Consider the following 15,895-nt stretch of genomic DNA (forward strand, 5'->3'; position numbering starts at 1 on the left):
TTTAATAGATATGAGCCTATTCAGATTGTCCATTTCTTATTGTGTGAATTTTAGAGGATTGTATCTTTTAAGGAATTGATTTATTTAATCTAGGTTATCAAGTTTGTGGGTAAGAGTTGTTCATAATATTCCTTTATTATACTTTTAATGTCAGAGGAATCTGTAGTGAGGTCCCCTCTTTTTTGATGTTAATAATTTGTGTATTTCTTAGCTTAGCTAGAAGTTTATTGTTTTATTGATACTTTCAAAGAACCAGGTTTTAGTTTTATTGATTTCTTAATTGATTTCCTGTTTTTAATTTCATTGATTTCTACTCCAATTTTTATTATTATTTATTTTTTTCTGCTTACTTCGAATTTAGTTTGCTCTTCTTTTTTTAGTTTCCTAAAGTGAATGCTTAGGTTATTTTGGATTGTTTTACTTTTTGAGTATATTCATTCATGTTATACATTTCCCTCTAAGCCCTGTCTTTGTGCATCTCACAAATTTTGATAAGTTGTATTTTTATTTTCATTTAGTTCAAAATATCTTAAAATTTGAGATTTCTATTTCTTCTTTGACTGATGTGTTATTTAGAAATGTGTTATTTAATCCAAATATTGTGGGATTTTCCAGCTATCTTTCTGCTGTTGATTTCTGGTTTAACTATATTGTGGTTTAAGAGCAGACATTGTATGGTTCTATTCTTTTAAATTTGTGAAAGTGTGTTCTATGGCCCAGAATGCGGTCTATATTGGTGAATGTTCCTTCCATGTAAATTTGAGAAGAATGTATAATCTGCTATTCTTGGATGAAGAATTCTTTAGATATCAATTATATCTAGTTGATTGATGGTGCTGTTGATTTCAACTATGGGCTTACTGATTTTTCGCCTGCTAGATCTGTCCATTTCTGATAGAAGAGTGTTAAGTCTCCAATTATAATAGTGGATTCATCTGTTTCTTTTCGTAGTTCTAACAGTTTGGTCTTAGGAATGTTGACACTGTCGTTAGGCACATAAACATTAAGGATTATTTTGTCTTCTTGGAGTATTGACCCCTTTGTCATTATGTAGTGCCCCTCTGTCTCCCTGATAATGTTCCTTGCTCTGAAGTCTGCATTGTCTGAAATTAATACAGTTATTCCCACTTTATTTTGATTGCTGTTACCATGGTTTTATATATATATATAAAAAACACTCCACAACAATAGCATACACATTTTTCACAAGTGCACAAGGGGACATTTTCCAGGATACACCATGTATTAGGCTGCAAATTAAGTCTCAATAGATGTTAAAAGATAGATAATGGTACCAAGTGTCTTCTTTGACCATAGTGAGATGAAGTTATAAATCAACAGCAAAAGTAAAATTGAAAAATTCACAAAATTGTGGAAATTAAACAATATACTCTTAAACAACCAGTGGATTAAAGAAAAAATCACAAGGGAAATTAGAAAATACTTCCAGATGAATGAAAACAGAAACAACGTGCCGACACCTATGGGACACAGTGAAAGCAGTGGTAAGGGAGAAATTTATAGCTATAAATGCTTACGTTAAAAAACAAAAACAAAAACAAAAAAAACCTTAAATCAACAACCTAACTTTACAACTTAAGGAACTAGAAAAAGAGCAAACTAACCCCTAAGCCAGCAGAAAGAAGGAAATAAAGATTAGAGCAGAGATAAATGAAATAGAGACTTAAAAAAAATAGCAAAAATCAGTGAAACTAAAAGCTGGTTATTTGAAGAGATTAACAAAATTGACAGACTTTAAAAAAGCTAGATGAATGAAGGAAAAAAGACTCAAATTACTAAAATGAAATTAAAATAGGGGCATTACTATTGGTTCTACAGAAACAAAAAGGATCATATGAAAGTATTATGGACAATTGTACAACAAATTGAATAACCTAGATGAAATAGACAGATTCCTAGAAATATAAGACCTGCCAAGACTAACTCACGAAAAAGAGAAAATCTGAATATGCATATAACTAGTAAGGAGATTGAATCAGCAACCGAAAATCTCTCAACAAAGTGAACTCCTAGACCTGATAGCTTTAGTGATGAATTTTACCACACATTTAAAGGAGAATTATATCAAGTCTCAAACTTTTTTAAAAAATTGAAACGGAGAGAACACTTGCTAACTCAACATGAGGCCAAAGTCAGATGAAGACACTACAAGAAAACTACAGACCAATATCTCTTATGAACACTGATGGAAAAATCTTCAACAAAATACTAGCAAACAGAATTTAGCAGCATTTATACAGCATAATTATACATCATGACCAAGTGGTATTTATTCCTGGAATGCAAGGATGCTTCAACATGTGGAAATTGATCAGTGTGGTACACACATTAACAAAACAAAGGGAGAAAAAAATGACATGATTCTATCAGTTGATACAGAAAAAAGTATTTGACAAAATTCAATACCCTTTATATTATAAAAACACTCTATTCAATGGGAATACAAGGAAACTACCTCAACAAAACTACATCAGAAAGACAAAACTTTTCTTCTGAGATCAGGAACAAGTCAAGGATGCCCGCTTTCACTACTTACAGTCAACATAGTACTGGAAGTTCTCATCAGATCGATTAGGCAAGAAAAAGAAGTAAAAGGCACCCAAATTGGAAAAGGAGAACTAACATTATCTCTGTTCACAGATGATATGAATTTATATGTAGAAAACTCTAAAGATTCCACAAAAAAAACCTATTAGAATTAATAGATGAATTAAACAAACTGACAGACTACAAAGTCAGCACGTAAAAACCAGTTGCATTTCTATACATGAACAATCTGAAAAGGAAATTACAAAAGACAATTCCATTTATACTAGCATCAAAAGGAATAAAATACTTAGGAATTAATGTAGGAGGTAAAAGACTCATACAATGGAAACTACAAAACATTACTGAAAAAAATTAAAGAAGATATAAATAAATGGAAGCACATTCCATTTTCATGGATTGGAAGACTTAATAGTTAAAAAAAAAATCTTAAAATTCATATGGAATCTTAGGGGAACCCAAATAGCCAAAGCAACCTTGAAAAAAGAATTAAACTGAGGGACTCACTTCCTGATTTCAAAACTTACTACAAAGCTACAGTAATCAAAACAGTGTAGTCTTGACATACAGAGAGACAATTAGATCAATGGAATAGAATAGAGATTCCAGAAATTAACCCTCATATATGTGATCGAGTCATTTTTGACAAAGGTGACAAGACCATTAAGTGGAGAAAGGACAGTCTTTTCAACAAATAGTGCTGGGAAAACTGGATCTCCATATGCAAAAGAATAAAGTTGGACCCTTCTTTAACACCATACACAAAAATTAACTCAAACTAAATCAAGGATTTAAATGTAAGACCTAAGACAATAAAACATTGGCTATGACACCAAAGGTACAAGGTAAGAAAAGAAAAAATAGATAAATTTAACTTTATTTAAAAATTAAAAATTTTGTGCATAAAAAGGCACAGAGTAGGAAGGCACCCCTACTCTGGAGAAAATTTTGCAAATCATATATCTGATAAGGGACTCATATCCAGAATATATAGAGAACTTCTAAAACTTAACAACAAAAAAACAACCTGATTCAAAAATGGGCAAGTAGATATTTCTTGAAAGAAGATATTCAGATGGCCCAAAAGCACATGAAAAGATGCTCAACATCACTAATCATTAGGGAAATGCAAATCAAAGCTATAATTAGATACCACTTTATACCCGTTAGGATGGCTACTATAAAAAAAAAAAAGGAGAAAACAATCATTAGAGAAGATGTAGAGAAATTGGAACCTTTGTGTACTCTTGGTAGGAGTGTAAAATGGTACAGCTAATGTGGAAAACAGTATGGTGGTTCCTCAAAAATTAAAAATAGAATTAGCATATGATCCAGCAATTTCACTTCTGGGTATATAACCAAAAGAATTGAAAGCAGGGTCTTGAAGAGGTATTTGTATACCCATATTCATAGCAGTGTTATTCACAATAACTAAAACATGGAAGCGACCCAGGTGTCCGTCGCCTGATGAATAGATAAACAAAATATGGTATATACATACAATGGGATATCATTCATCTTTAAAAAGGTTGGAAATTCAACAGTATGCAACAACATGAATGACTCATGAAGAAATGCTAAGTGAAATAAGTCACAAAAGATGCTAAATACTGTATGGTTTCACATATATGAGGTACTTGGAGTAGTCGGAATCATTAAGACAAAGTGTAATGGTGGCTGCCAGGGGATGGGGTGGGGAGGGAAGATTGGGGAGTTATTATTTAGTGGCTATAGAGTTTTAGTTCTATAAAATGAAAAGAGTTATGGGGATGGATGACGGTCATGGTCACACAATGTAAATGTATTTAATACCACTGACCTGTACACTTGAAAATGGTTACAGTGGTAGATTTTGTTATAAGTATTTTACCCCAATGAAAAGTTAAAATTAAAATAAAGTAGAAGAAATACAAAAATTTATACTTACTACTTTACTCTGATATTAGGGATTCCCATAGAAGTTGAGATGACCAAGACTTTGGCTACTTTCATTGAAACCTGAAGTAAGATTGTATTTCTCAATCCCATCAAATAGTAAGCGAGATTTTAAAACAAAATACCTTATCTTTCCCAACTAAAACTGGTAAGAAATTATATTTGCCACCCTTTTTCCTATACTGCCCAATCTCTTAGAGTTGGCTTGTATCACCTTTGGAGCTCAGTTTCCTTTTTGCTGTGATTTTTGGGCATCTGCAACTTACTTGGCATAAAACACTACCCATGAGATCATGATTTTTTGCATTTGTCATAAACAAGAGGCGGGAATAAGGAACCAAAATAAAAATGAGTGATCTGGTGTGACTGAGTCTTTAAAACTTGTGCCACTTAGAGGAATGTTATATCAATGGTCTGAATGATGTAGAATAATACATTAATATTAATCCCAGATCATGATGATGATCCAGCAATTCATTGTTGACTATGGTTTTAATATTCTTTTTCCACACACTCCCACCAGTTTGTTAACTTGGTTGTAAAATACCTTTTCCTCTTGTCAGATTCTCAGAGGTAAACTTTATAAAAAGAGTAATCCAGTTCTTGACACAGCTTGACTCCTGTGGGATGTTGATATTCTTCCCTATAAAATTCAAGTAATTGGGATCCTAAAAGAAAATGCTTAAAAGAATATAGTTAAAATTACTACTAGTGGTTTGGGGAGTGAAGAAGGAAAAGGTTGTTTATGAATTGACAGTTTTTGCACAGAGCATTTTAGTTGGTAATAAAGTTCGGTGATGGAATCAGATACCTGAAAAAAATAAATTGACCCACAAGACATAGCACCAGTATCCTTTCATACAACAGCAGTATAACTCGAGCACACTGAAATTATCTTAGGCGCCTTTTTGTAAAAAGGGAATCTGGTATCTAATAAAAAAGTGGAGAGGATGAACTCATTCTCACTTACTTACATAATGAAATATACTTTGGAAATGGAGATGCAAAGGCCATAACAGGGCACACACATTCTGAAAGTATTCCCTGTATAGTCTGAGAATCCAAAAGAGAAGTTGTTTGTTTGTTTGTTTGTTTTTTAAAGTTATTCTCGTGCCACTATGTAAAACTTGACCCAATCACTGAAACAAGAATTTATTGAGCACCTGCCATGTGCTCACCACTGGCCCAAGCCCCATCATGGGGAAGATAGGGAGAGTAAAGAATAAGTGTAGGTTACATTTTTAATCCTCTAGTGATTTACAATCTACTTTAAACTAAGAGACCATACAAACTAAAATTCTAAATTATGTGGTGCAAACCTGTCAAGTACCATACAATTTCAGGAAAGATAGAGACTGCTGAAGATTAGAGTCATTAAAGAAGCTTTCAAAAAGCAATTGGATTTAACCTGGGCCTTGGAAAAATGGTAGGATTTGGATAAACTGAGGGGAGAGGGGAAAACATGTCTGAAAATAGGGGGATTATGTGGAGGTAAAAAATTGAAAAGAAGTAGACTTTGCAGATCAGTAGAGAGGCTGACTTGGGTAGAAAGCATTAGTAGAAAAATAGGAGAAAATAAAGTCACAAAAATACAAGAAGACCTGGAAACTATGCATTTAACATTCCTTTACAATCTTTGGGAATGATTTCAACCCACTTCCCCTCAAAGTCCATAGTTCTTTCCAATGATTTAAATTTGCTTTGCTGCCATTTTGACCTTTTCCTGTTGTCTTAATTTTTGAAGTTCTATTCGTTTCTTATTCCAAGCTCCTCGCATTAGGGTATTCTTGGTTCTGATTGGGCCCAGCCTCTATAGTTCCACAGGAAAGAGTTGGTATTTAAAATATCAACTCTCAAAAATAAATAAAATAAAATAAAATAAAATATCAGCTCTCCTTTTGGATATGGATGGTAAAAATTCTCCCACCTTTGTATACATGGGACAAGAGTTTTGTAAGTTTGGGGTGCTTTGTAGCACTTTAGTGAGATACGCTAATTGGAATTTATTCAGCAAATATTTATTAAGTACCTACTGTATGCAGGTACTGTTCTAGGTGTTTGGAATACTTCCTTGCTCTTGAGAACTTATATTTTGCCAGATGGGTTTGCCATTAGGCCAACTATCAAATAATATCTCAGCTCTCAAAATTCATTCTTTTTATAACGGACTAATTTAGCCAGCTGTCAGAGGCTTCTCCTTAAGATACTCAAACAGCTTTCCCCAAACTGAAAATTCTTCAGTACACAGACAAAGGAATTTACCTTAGGTGCAATTTGGCGGGTTCTCCCCTGCTTTAATTTGTCCTCCTTCATTAACCTGACAACATTTTCTCTAGAGTATTTTGGGAAGAAGTTTCCTGTTTTTATTTTTCCTCTAGAAATTACCTTGCTCACACATGCAGCCTATGAGCTGCTGCTGCTGTGGTCGTATTTATTTGTTGAATAGTTCTGTACTTTGAAATGATTCATTCAACATTCATGAAGCTTTCAAAGCAGGATATGTGACTCATTTAGTAAACAGTAGCATCTGGAAGTAGAGAGCAGGAGCCTAGGATTGACTAAGGTACAGATGAAAGTTATGTTGGCTTTGAGGTGTGTGTATTCAGTCCCTTCCCTTCTTCCTTTCTCTACTTTCCCAAACTTAAATGCGATCTTGCATTGGGAATAGAAGCACTCAATGAGGGTGAGAAGCTTTATCAAGACTGTTGCAAATCTCCCAGTTTCTTCTTTCAGAATATGTAATCAATTGAAGTGATTAAACAGTCTACAAGAAAAGGTCAGTTATTTTCACTTTGGTCAGCACCGATATCACTATATGCTAGAGCTTGCTCCCCATAGTTTCTCAGATTTTCTCTGGCTTTTCCGTGCTGTTTTCCTTCATCAAAATATGTCCAAGAGTACTTGATACTGTAATAAAAGAAAGCTATTCTGTCCATGAAGTCTTGCCAAACCCAGAAACTTGGGAGAAGGGGTTAGTTAGGTTTTAGTATAAATAACTTTTCAGACTATCACAAATACAAACTCAATTCCTTGTATTGTTTCATGTTAGTTTAGGCATTCAGAGCTCATTTTCCAATAACTAAGAGTCCTGATTTGTCTCCTTCTCCTAGTCTACTCTTCTAAAACAAGGAAAGGGACGTGAATTAATCATAAGTCAGGATATAAGAGCTTTTTTAAATGTGAGACAAATCCACATGGAAACTGGAGCTGTGGTGGCCAAAAACAACATTTCAGGAATGAATATGGCTGGGGGTTGGGTGCATATTACACAGAAATTTCGCTGGTCACAATACTTTACCAAGGATTTAGCTTGAAACTCTTACATTTCTAATGCCCAAATGCTTGTGCCTGATTCAGAGTCGACAGACAAAAATTTAGCTGTAGTTTGGCCTGAGCTCTCCTTTGCCCAGAGCCTTCTCTCCTAAATAGTACTGCTATTTCAAAAAGCTTCTGAGAGGCTAGTATTAATGGGATTAGGAGAAGAACTCTCCCTAAACATTGACTTGTTTAGAATTATTTTGTAAAGAAAAAATAATTTTTACTGCAATACCTGTCTACTTTGAGATTTTAGAAAGTAAAGGGGAGAGAACTAGCTGAATACATGCTCTATGGCAGGTACTATATAGTTTCAAATAGTTCTTTCATTTAAAAGCTGAAGGGTTTGAGGAAATCTTCTGGGATGCCTGAAATGTTTCATATCTTTTTTCCCTTGAAGAGAACAATAATTATTTTATTAAATTTACTTATATTTATAAAACCTTGGATTTCTGAATAATTAAAAATACTGTTATTCCTAGTACAAGTCTGAAGACATGAGAGATCTTTGTTATTATTATTAAAGTATAGTTGACTAATATTAGTTTCAAGTGTAAAACAAGGTGATTCAACATCTATGTATACTTTATAAAGTGATCACCGTGACAATTCTAGTGACCTTCTGTCACCATACAAAGTTACCATGATCTTATTGACTCTATTCCTTATACTGTACATTAGATCCCCATGACTTACTTATTTTATAACTGGAAATTTGTACCTCTTAATTCCCTTCATCTTTTTGCCCATCCCCCACTCCCCTTGAACTGGGTTGTGATTACACAGGCATATACTTATATAAAAAATTATTGAGCTGTACACTTAAGATTTTGTTTGGTATGTTATCCATCATTTTTTTTTTAATTAAAAATCTTAAGACTTCATTCATTGAAATGTATTCCTGATATTCAGTTCCCATCATCTGTGTTCTTCAAGGCATTCCTCTTTACTTAGTTCTGTTCATTTAGTCAGGTTGCTAGTAGGTAGGATTCCAGAGGATGGGCGAGAATGAAACTTCCTGGAAATGAAAGTGTTTTAACCAAAGATCTCCCATGGAAAATTGTCAATAAGAAACTATACTTTTCACACCCATTCTGCAACTAATACCGGTTTTCAGATTTACTTCCTCAGATTGGCTTCTTAACATTTCTTAAACTAAGAAAATCTCCTTTTTCACTATTTTTTTTTATCAGGGAGTGAAAATCAGAAGTAGCCAAAATTGTTTTGATTTGCTTCTTCTGTGTTATCTTTTTGTTATTAACAAGGCAGTGCATGAGAATTCCATTTAATCTGTTCTCCCAATTACAATGCCTTCTGTCTCCATCATCCTAATTTCCCTAAGTTGTTTCAGATCTGTAGTACATCAGCCATTTTATAAAGTGAGGTTGGGAGTTTTCTGCCTGTTTTTTTCTTTCCAAGTTTCAAATCCAAAAACATGTGTTAGCCATTTGGCAAAAACTAAGAAACAGTCTTTTTTTCTTGTTTCTCTCTTTCCCTGTAACCCCTTAGCAGGGTTTCACAACAGAGATACAATTGACATTTTGAGTCAGATAATTCTTTGTTTTGGGGGAGCTGTTCTGCGCATTATAGGAAATTTGTCAGCATCCCAGACCTGTACCCTCTAGAGGTCAGAAGCATCTCCCTACTTGAGACAAACAAAAATGTCCCAAACATTGCCAAATGTTTTCTGGGCGGGGGGGCGGGGGGGGAGGGTGAAGTTGCCCCTGGTTGAGAGTCACTGCTACATAGTATATAAAGTGCATTTACAGAAAATCGATTTTGGGGAAAGATTCAAGATTGGTATATGATTGAAATTTCTATCAGATCTTTGGGCATATTATTTAGATCACAGCTGTTCAAAAGAAATATAATGAGAACCACAAATGCAAGCTACAAATGTAATTATAATTTTCTAGAAGCCACATTAAAAAGTAAAAATAAGTAAAATTAATTTTAATAATTTATTTAACCCAATATATCCAAACTATTCTCATTGCAACATGTAATCAACATAATGAGATATTTCATATTTTTTTTTTGTACAAAGTCTTTGAAATCTAGGACGTATTTTGACTTACAGTACATTTTAATTTGGATTAGTCACATTTCAAGTGCTCAATAGCCACTGTAATTAGTGGCTACCATATTGGATAGGGCAGATCTAAATCATCTTGGTCACTAGATAGGGTGCAGATTAGCACGTAATACTTTCCCTCCCCCATTTATACTAAGTAACTGTCCTGAATCATTTACTTGAGCAAAATAAGACTCTAAACTTATTACCATACAAATCCTCTCTCAAGGGTTCTAAACTGCCTTCCTGATCCAGCATGAAAAAATTTTTAGCCCCCATTTTAAATGATACAGACCTCAATGTCTTGGAGATGGTTAATATTTACAAATTTGTTGAAAACTATCATTATTTGCCCTATAACCAGAGCGAGTGTCCTCTGAGCAGCTCATTGCTAAACCCTTAGTCATAGGTAAAAGTCAAACAACAAAGGAAGACCCATTAAGTGTATTAACAAATGAACAGCTAGATTTTTTTAATGCTAAACAATTCAAAAAGGAAATCTTTTGGGGAGCTCATTCATCCATTTTAATTCGATAGAATATATTTTTAAAAATCAGAGTTTTTTATCACTTAATAAGTTTAGATATTTTAATTGAGAATTTGTTTTCAGAGGGACAGCTTCCTAAGTATGCAGTTTAAGACTGATGTAGAGAATTAAGAGTTAGCTATTAATAAATGAGAGAATATAAGGAACAATGAAATAATAGATTGACATTCACTTTGATAAAAAACTTTAGTAAACTTTTATTCTCCCCCTCCTATTCTAGCCATACAAGAATTGTGTTAGAAATTGCAGGGAAAGATGACTGGATCCAAGACCAGGCCTTCCTTCTAAAAATTCTGCCCATTTGGCTCCTCCTCTGAAGCAAACTACCCAGTTTAGTCAGAGATTCTTAACTTTTGTGGTGTTGTGACCCCCATCGGTAGCTTGACGAAGCCTATTAAACCTCTTCTCAGAATGTTTTTAAGTTAATAAAATACATAGGATTACAAAGGAAACTATTTTTAAATAGTTATCAAAAATGTTTTTTAAATATTTGATAATGTAATATATGTACATTTTAATTTTAATTCATTTTTTATTAATGCATTAAGTAACGAGTTCTAATGATGGGTCCGGTGACTGCCATAATTTCAAAGTAATGAGGATACTTTAAGGTATTTGATAGCTATAATGTGATATGAAAATTATGATTTCTATTATGAAATTAGTAATATTAAATGCAGTTAGTGTTTAGTGAGAATAAAGATGTAATTTTTTTTCCTATCCATGTTTACAGTTATCAAACCCTCTGGGATGCTGATGCCACCTTAATTTCTCTTCAGACTCCAACTTTTGATTTAAGAAAATAAAATATCTTAAGAAGGATCTGGGTGAAGTGGAAGGTAGTGGGGAGTGTGCAACACAGAGGAACAAGAACTAGAGGACAAATAAGACAAGTCAGGACTGTGTAGCAAAGCTGTAACAGAAGGGGAGCTACCTTTTAAAATATTAAACAATTCTAACCAGAGCAAAACTTGGAAGTTTAAAATCTCCCAGCTCAGTTTCGAGCAAACTAGATTTTTAACAGTAGAAAAGGACTTTTTGCTTGAAAGTCATTCTTCTAGATTCTAGAACATTATGCAAAATTTTCTAAGCTACCTACATGAAATTTCCTTGAAGAATTTATAGACATATTTTTGAAAAAAATTGTTGTAACATTTCCAGTGCATTTTGAAAATGTATGCCCCTGCCTAATCCACTATTCTTCCTGTCCCTCTAAAATGTTTTTTATCCATCGTAGGCTAGGTTCTGCTTATTTCTTTTTACCAAATTAATACCTGGCAATCCCAGACCCTCTATAGTGACTTGTTTACCCTGTAAGTACCATACCCCTAGTTAACAGACTTCCCTCCTTTCCCCACCCTTTTTCCCTTAGGGAAAAATCTGTGACCGAAAAAGATGATGCTTAGCGTAGGGTTAACCAACAGTATAGAACACTGAAGTTCTCTGCTAAATTTCCTCCGCTTTATTCAGTTTTATCCCAGATGCATTGGAAACTGCTAAGGCATTCTTCTTTTGACTGTTTTACTTCTTAGTTCTTTATGTTTTTAAATGAAAATTCCCTTAGCCCTTTAGGCCTGTATGCCTAGCCTAGAAAAATTTTAGATCTTAAACTGGCATTAGTTATGATAGGGCTCAGAGCAAACTTGGGGGAAGTTTCTTTTCATTTCAGGTAAAGTAAAAGAAACAGTTCAGTGTTGCTTTCTTGACTGGATAGAAGCTAGGATGGGGCCAGCTCCTGCCTATTTAGTTTGCAATGAAGAAAAGCTGTGGAAAAAAAGGGCTAAAAGTATAGTGTTCAGTGGGAAATGTGTATCTAATGAGGAAAGTTAAAAAAATAAATTTTTTTAGAAACAAAAGACAAATAGAACCATGTTTCATAGCCTGGCTGGTGAAGGAACTGTGAAAAACTGCAGCATTCAAGCTGTTACTGTGTTGTAGCATGTTTTAATGAAGGAACATGGGCAGCCAGCCTCAAAGGGAATTTTGTGGGTATCATTCTTTTGAGTTACTGCTGCTGTTCATCTGTTCTCTTCACCTCCTCCTTCTAGAGAAGGGATCAAAGCATACATTATTGTCCAGTAACCCTGTCTTCCTTCATCATTAACTGAGGTAGACCTAGCCTCACCTTTTCATTGCCCTTTCACCCAAACCCCTAAATAAATAAAATCTATAAAATCTCCTTTTCCCTTCCCCTCATCCTGCCTTCAGGCTTCTCCCTACCCTAACAAAAAACAACTTTTTGCTTGCATTTTTATTCTACTGTTCTATAGCCAGGAGCATTGCACTTGTCCCTTTATGGCTGATGGTGCCCAGGCGGGCTGCCCACGACAGCATTTGGCCAATGGGGCTGGTGTGTTTGCCATTACTGCTGGCCATTGAGCCTCTGTCCTCTACAGCTCCATCCTGACTCATTAAAACCCTGATCCAAATAGCTGGGCAGGCGCCTGCTGCAGCACTGTGGGGGCCAGGAAGTTAAATCGTTCTACTAATCCTGCATAATTTATCTCCCTGTTAGCCCCCTCATAAATAGTCCAATTCAGCCCCAATATGGAAAGCTTCATTCTGAATTTCCTGTTTTTGTGATGACCAATGAGTGCCTAGCCTTTCCTTTCTTCTCTCTTTATTATTATTATTAAAAATTATTTTCCCCTTGTTTGCTACAAGTTTGCCTTAATGTTTTTTGTATTTTGTTTTTTGTTTTTTTGTTTTTTTTTTTTCATTTGGAGCCTCCTGGCTGGACCCCACTTCACCAACAATCTGTCCATTTCTCATTTGGACCTAAATGTTACAGAGCAGTTGGTGCTACTATCTTTCTCTTTCTCTCTCCTCCCAGCTTTCTAGTGCCTCTGTTTCTCCTTCCCTGTTTTCTCTGTTTAAATCCATTGCCTCTCCTTTTCCATCACTTCGAATTTTTTCTCTTTTCCATTCCGCGTCCAGTCAGTCCTCTTTCTAGCAACCAGCCTTATTGCAGGATGTTTGGTAGGACATTTTAAAAGGGCACTGAATTGCTTTTTTTTTTCTTCACATCTCCCTTTCTGTTTTGTTTCAGAGATTTACAAATGAGGACCACCTGGCAGTTCATAAACACAAGCATGAGATGACATTGAAATTTGGCCCAGCCCGAACTGACTCAGTCATCATTGCAGGTATTTGCTGCCCCAGAAGCCACATGCCTTAATATCACTAGATGGTTAAGATTAATACCAGGGACCAGATGTACCGGGAGCTATACTCGCTTTTTCCCATTAGGATCCCTTATGTGATCTGCATTTAATCAGGAAAAAGGAACACTAAAAGCTCCCAAGTTTCTATTGTGCCCTCCACTCTCTGTTTTTAATACAAAATTGGGTTCTGCGGTTTCTGAGGATAGGTGTGTTGAAGTTTTGTCTTAGTCTTTTTCAGTCTATTCCCTCCTTGCCTTTTTTTATTAAGACTTTAGCAGATTGACAGACCAAAGATACCTTTGACATTTCTCCCTACCCACAGTGAAGAGGTGAGCAAAAGAAAGCAAGGAAGCCAACCTAGACTGGCTGCTTCTCTTCCACCGGGTGTCAGTCCCACTCCCCACCCCACCCCCAGCAGGCAGATTATCAGTTTGTAAATTCAGCTTCCCTTGTGAACCCACATACCATTGAGGGCACATTTCCAAAGCTCAAACAAGACATTTAGTCAATGGGACTTTTCTAAGCCAATTTGGGTGACCTGGAACCTCTCACCGGTTGTTTTAGATATTGTCTTGCTTACATATGCCATCTCAAGGGACCATTCTCAACAACCTCTCTCAAACTACATAGCAGTTCTGTTGTGCCATTTTTGTTTAGACAGACATACAAACTAAAGTGGGCTTCTTCTTTTGGTACCATGAGTTCTAATTTCGCCTGAGTTAAGCAAGCTTACCTCAATATTTAACCAATGGGGGATTTAGTTGGTGGTTATTACATCCATTAATAACTCAGGAAAGGCAGTTTCTTTAAGTGCTCCTGGCCAAAATGCTACTTGAGACATAGAGAAAGAGACAGAAAACCTTCTCTTCATATCTGAAGAAAGGGACTTGCCCTGACAGATCTCCTATTCCTCATTAATTAAGCAAATACTTGTTGAATATCTGCTGTGAACACTAGGTACTTTGCTAGGAGCTTGTAGATTGCAATGTCTGGAAAAAGACATGAGTGGGGACACTGTCATTAATGATCCTTATGAAAGTCTGGGGGAGGTCTTGGAAAAGGGTAGAGAGGGTATAAATATATATGTAAGTAATACATACTTAAGTTTATTAAGTCAGGGCATGTATATGTGAAAAAAAAATTCAGTATTCACAGTCAAGTACAGGTGAATAATACAAACAATAAAAATACTAAGAGAAATAATATTAAGTGGAATTAATCAGAAACAGTTTATGACAGGTATATTTGAGGCAGAGGTTATCAAGTTGGAGAGGTTATTACAAATAGGTAGAAAGGCTTTTGCAGGGTCTCCAGGAGTGATGAGAAAAATTTGATACAGAACAGTCCCAAGGAGAGAAAGTGTTTTCCTGTTATTCTTTGCGTGCTGTTCTGGAGTGCTCATCCCATTGCCCATGACTTCAACTATCCTATCTAGGCTGGTAATTCTCACATATGTAAAGTAAGATCTGAGGTCTCACATATATTCTAACCCTTATTTGAACAGCTAACTTGGCCATCTTTCCATCATTCAAATATTCATGTCTTTGACTTAATTTATCTTTGTCCCCTAAAGCAACTCCTTATCCCCTTATTCAGTGATATCAATATTCTTAAAATCTTGAGTTTTCTTTTTCAAAATCTCTCTGTTGTCTTCCATACTGCTCTCTGCAGCCATCCTCATTATGCTTGGATTCTTCCATAGTCTCCTAGCTGGACTTCTTGACTGTTGTCATTATAATCCATCTTGTATTTTATTGAAAAGCTAGTCTTCCTTAAATTCTCCTCTGCTCAAAAATCTGTCATTATCTTCCCATTTTCTTTTGCTTTAAGGTTATTTATACTTGGATATTTAGGCTTTTCATAATCTAGCCTCATGATACGTCCCAGCTTTATGTTTACAACTTATATATCTAACGTGATTATCTCTTGACCTAGATGTACCTTTTTCTCCTGATCTATACATGGTGCCCATACCTTGCCTCTCTCTAGAACTTCACCTCTCTTACTCCTCTTATCTTCCCAATCCTCTCTTCTCTCTAATATCTAAAGCTATTCTTTAAGGTCCAGCTAAAGTCCCACTTCTTGAAACCTCCTAATTACTCTATTATTAATTTATCTATTTAATTTCTACAACAATTTTATTTTCTACTGTACATGACACCTATTTTTTGTATACCATTCTGGCACCTATTTTTTGTATACTATGATCCTATTTATATATATTAGTTTTATTTCTTCAACTAGAAAACATTCTCTCATTCTCTAGGGCAAGAGCCCTGTCTTATATTTGGG

At 35.0% G+C, this 15,895-nt stretch overlaps 1 protein-coding gene across 6 annotated transcripts in view; it reads left to right on the top strand.

The window, feature by feature from the left end:
- Window positions 1-15,895, top strand: part of LOC107509862 (cyclic AMP-dependent transcription factor ATF-7) — a 70,641-nt gene that overhangs the window by 33,905 nt on the left and 20,841 nt on the right. For 4 of the 6 annotated variants that reach the window (XM_016142750.2, XM_036236046.1, XM_016142751.2 and 1 more), the window contains one exon: window positions 13,489-13,585. The exons of 1 other annotated variant lie outside the window; for it this stretch is intronic. In XM_016142750.2, coding sequence (XP_015998236.1) covers window positions 13,489-13,585 — 97 coding nt within the window. Of the gene's footprint in view, window positions 1-4,332; window positions 7,280-13,488; window positions 13,586-15,895 lie in introns of those variants that run through there. One more of the 6 variants, XM_036236045.1, reaches the window with a different exon arrangement.

Source organism: Rousettus aegyptiacus, unplaced genomic scaffold, assembly GCF_014176215.1.
Source record: "Rousettus aegyptiacus isolate mRouAeg1 unplaced genomic scaffold, mRouAeg1.p scaffold_m13_p_2, whole genome shotgun sequence".
In the NCBI taxonomy this organism is placed as follows: Eukaryota; Metazoa; Chordata; class Mammalia; order Chiroptera; family Pteropodidae; genus Rousettus; species Rousettus aegyptiacus.